This window comes from Penaeus monodon, chromosome 38 (genome assembly GCF_015228065.2).
Source record: "Penaeus monodon isolate SGIC_2016 chromosome 38, NSTDA_Pmon_1, whole genome shotgun sequence".
Classification (NCBI taxonomy): domain Eukaryota; kingdom Metazoa; phylum Arthropoda; class Malacostraca; order Decapoda; family Penaeidae; genus Penaeus; species Penaeus monodon.
In genome coordinates this window covers 14989805-14994178 of record NC_051423.1, presented here as the reverse complement: position 1 = coordinate 14994178, position 4374 = coordinate 14989805, and the positions used below count along the sequence as shown (strand labels likewise).

The 4374-nt window shown below is 45.7% G+C and overlaps 1 protein-coding gene across 1 annotated transcript; it reads right to left on the bottom strand.

The window, feature by feature from the left end:
* Nucleotides 1–373: 373 nt before the first annotated feature.
* Nucleotides 374–4287, bottom strand: LOC119596862 (alkylglycerol monooxygenase-like). The gene is made up of 9 exons (XM_037946206.1): nucleotides 4066–4287; nucleotides 3823–3956; nucleotides 3271–3422; nucleotides 3071–3170; nucleotides 2729–2922; nucleotides 2382–2533; nucleotides 2140–2274; nucleotides 1745–1858; nucleotides 374–1012 (listed from the first exon to the last, which is right to left on the bottom strand). The coding sequence occupies exons 1-9, from the start codon at nucleotides 4189–4191 to the stop codon at nucleotides 707–709; spliced, it is 1413 nt and encodes a 470-aa protein (XP_037802134.1). The 5' UTR covers nucleotides 4192–4287; the 3' UTR covers nucleotides 374–706.
* Nucleotides 4288–4374: the final 87 nt, after the last annotated feature.

Here is a 4374-nt window from a genome sequence, read left to right as displayed (position 1 = left end):
GACAAGATCTAATTTTTCTCGTGTTACCAAAAGTAACGGTAACTGAAACGGTTTCCGAGGGAGGACGCATTACGTAATTAAAGTAGGTGATGGTATCGTTATTGATTTAAAAAGATAATGCATCCGCCATCACATACAATATATGTGTGTGTGTGTGTGTGTGTGTGTGTGTGTGTGTGTGTGTGTGTGTGTGTGTGTGTGTGTGTGTGTGTGTGTGTGTGTGTGTGTGTGTGTGTGTGTGTGTGTGTGTGTGTGTGTGTGCTTGTGTGTGTGCTTGTGTGTGTGTGTGTGTGTGTGTGTGTGTGTGTGTGTGTGTGTGTGTGTGTGTGTGACATGTGTAATCTCGATATGAATTGGGAAATATGAAACCTTATTTTGAAATGAGAAGTATAATTCAGCATCCTTCTGGACTCTGTGAGGTGAGTTGCAGAATTTGAAAGAAAATATAACATAAAAAATATATACTTATAATCACTTTGTTATACAAAGTTCGTCGTGTACAAAACATCAGAAACCATTTCCGAAGCAGTCTAGAAAACGAGTAAATGACTCAGATCATGATACATATATATTTCTGTGCCCCGAGGCCTCCGCAGAGAAAAAAGACACATAAACAGCCGTTGAACTTTCAACATGACCTGTGAAGCAAGGGGAATAATAACCTCGAAATCAGGCTCTGCAAACAGCTGCCGTTCTCGCGCGTCGTTCAGTGATCTTTGGCCTTGACGTCCTCGCCTGGGCCTTCCGGAGTCATGGCCTTCTCGGCTCGTCTGCAGGTAAAGACCGCCACGGCAGGCCATAAGAACACACTGAGGAGGTTGACCCACGATACCATCTTCAGGGAGGCGGCTCCGCCGAACAACGGGTTCACGTAGGACAGCGCGAAGAAAGTCAGGAGGCGCACGAGCTCCAGAATCGCGCCGTAGAGACGCCCTTCATATAAGCCCCCGAGGGCGGTGTACGAAAAGAATATGTAGGCCAGGTTCACCAGAGGAGGCCAGGTTCCCAGGTTCTGGGAGGCAGAAGAACATGAATATTTAGAAAATTGATTTAAATAACTGGAATGCATATATTACATCTGCATTCTCTCTCTCTCTCTCTCTCTCTCTCTCTCTCTCTCTCTCTCTCTTTATATATATATATGAACTGTATTCATGCTGACAAATGTAGAAAACGTATGAATGAGAATATCTTTACAATACAAGAGATGTATTATATCTTCGTCAGAAATACATGTGAAGATATTCATTCTCATTCATACCTTTTCTACACACACACACACACACACACACACACACACACACACACACACACACACACACACACACACACACACACACACACACATATATACATATACATACATACATATATATATATATATATATATATATATATATATATATATATATATATATATATATACATATATACATATATATATTACATGTTAGTATGTGCATTATGTCAAAGTAATTAGAAAGTGTCTCTCATCTTCGCACATATTTTCCCCCACCATCACTACTATCTTCAGCTGTACTAAAAAAAAAGGCATATGTAACGTTTTTCATTTCAAAAGGACCCAAAAAATGATGAAATAAACAAGAACAGGCAAAATGAGATAACTATGGAGCTCATATAGGGGCATCAGCCTTCCGGAACACACTTTTATGTTTGGAATATTTTCTTGAAAAAGAAAAAGAAAAAGGAAATGAAGTCATCACGCGAGCAGACTGAGACCTACCTTCAGCCTGCCCATCATCTCGAAGTAGGAGAAGAAGATGAGGGCGCTGTTGACCAGCATGTACGCCGAGAACCACGACGGGAGGGACAGCTGGAGCTTCTCGCGTCCTCGCACCTGGAAAGCCGCTCGTGATTAATCTGTTCCAAAGGAATGTTACATATCACACAGCACTGTGGTTCCTCGTCAAGGAGAAGATGCACCTGTCAGGCTGGCGATGGGGCAGATTGATTTTAATTATTCAATACCTGGCAGCTTGGTGATAATAATTAACTGAGAGACAACAATGTGTTGGGAACATGTTGCAGTTAGACTGGCACCAACCCACGGCGCCATCATCCCCTTGTTGAAAATGGAATAGAGTACGCTAGGAAACTCCGCAAAGGTAATCGACTCACGTCAGGCAGGTCGGCGGGATCCCCGAGGCGCGGTTTTCCGGGGGTCCAGCCGGGGCCGTAGGCGAGTGCCCGCACCTTGTCACCGAAAGTGGTCATGCTCTGCGTCTTCCGCCAAAGCTCGATCCAGGGCGAGACCTGCGGGAGCCGAGCGCTACGTTAGGTAATCCTGCACTAAAAACAAGTTAGGCTGTATAGTATCCACATGGCAGCTGTCCTCCTTCCCCGTTCGCTGCCCGACTCACATGGATCATTATGGCGCTGTTGTTCTCCGCCTGGCCGAGCGTCCCGTAGACGAGCGGCTCGTCCTCGCGCTCCTCGGCGAAGGTGCCGAAGAGGCGGTCGAAGATGATGAACGTCTGGCCGTAGTTCTTGTCGATGCAGTACTTGTTCGCGCCTGCAGCAGAACAGTCAAATAAGAATACGATGCGTGAAAACGCTGTCTCACACAGAAAATCACTAATATGTTGACTGAAAATTTTTTATTGCCAAACATCAAAATTTAATAAGCTGCATATTTTAAGCCCCACTTGTGTGGACGCCAGAGGAGGCGGAAGAGGTGCACCAAAGCCGTGTGCACAGAGGGACGTACCGTGATGGACGCGATGGTGACTGGGCGTGTGAAAGATGAATTCGATGGCATGACCCAGGCCGGGAATGACCTTGCTCAGTTTGGGCACGGTCTCATTGTGGGTCCATCCGGCATAGATGAAGGATAGTTGCTGATGAACCAAGAAGACCGCAGGCGGCAACCCCAAGATGGCCAGAGGCATGAAGAAGATCCACCTTACGAGGAAATATTTCAGTTACGTGGCTGATATGACAAGGCTGAAATTTTAATACACACACACACGCACATACAAATAGCTAGCTAGACAGACCACAGGAAGGGTAAAGGGTAATTTGTATGTGTCGACCAAATACAGGAAAGTACCTGAAAGGCCTCATGGTCCACGACGTTCGTGCAGTCACTGTCATGTTGAAGTCTTCAGAACTGTGGTGGCTGGAATGTGCCGCCCACATCAGACCCGTTTCTGTAATTAATGGTTCTCAGAAGGGGCATATTCAAGCGCTTAGGACGGCTTCTATTTAAGAATCAAGACTAAGAAAATGTGGAAACAGACACACCCATACCGTGAGAGGCCCTGTGCCACCAGTAGTAGCAGAACTCGACTCCCAACATTGCGAAGAAGTAGGTGTAGAGGGAGTCCCACGCCAGGTAGTTGAAGCGCCAGTTGTTGTAGACCCAGCTATAGAACGTGATCTCGGCGCCTCGGAAGATGAAACTGTGACAGATCGGAGTGAAGAATTGAAAACCCCGTTATGGAAAGTTCATTACGATTATTATTCTGAAAATCAATTTGGATGCATGTGTTTGTTTGTTATGAAGCACCCCTAGTACTGTCGGTGTTGTTTTTGTTGTTAGCATGTTTTTACTGTTATCTTTAAACAGTGCTCGTTTTCTGACACTTTCTTGACTATTGCAGTAATTGCTGTTAATTTAAGCAAGTTCAGTTTTATTGCAGTTTAAATGCCGTATCTATGCAAACTATCGTCCATAGGTTCATAAAGGCGACTTATCTGCTCTACAGCAATCAGTCATGCAAACGTGGAAGCGCCACCTGTCCGCTGTGTTCCGGCTGGACAAGATGACTCATGGTGAAATTTCCTCAAGGAAGAACTCACTTGTTACTTGCTTCCGTGAGTCCTCCGCTCGAGTAGTTCAGGACGGCATTGTGGAGACGCCAGTTGTTGTCTCGATTGGTGAGCTTCAGGATCAGCGCTTCGGTTACCGACATCAGCACCATGATCGGCATCGCCTGAAGACGACCAGAGAAAGATAACAAATATACGTCAAGAGGAAAATATCAAAACAGTATAATCATTTACAAGAGGAAAATATTCCTATCATCCTTTTCCACAACTCACCATGGCCACCATGTTGGGCACTTGCCACATGTTCTCATAGTAGGTCTCGGCCGGCGTCAGGGCATAGAAGTTGGCCCTAATGCTGTACGACCATGAGGACGTGTCAGGCGTTGAGTCGTTCATCATAGCTGAGGCTCAGTTTACCGGTATTTTCTCCTCGAGTTTTGAGTGTGGCACAAGGAGACTCCAAGGCGAGACTGAGCAGCTGAGACGGCCGAACTGCCTTATAGTTGAAGGAGTAATCTTATCTCGTGGCATTCCGCTACATGTTTCCGTCTTGTCTCCGGCTGGTCGGACTGAAACACTTAT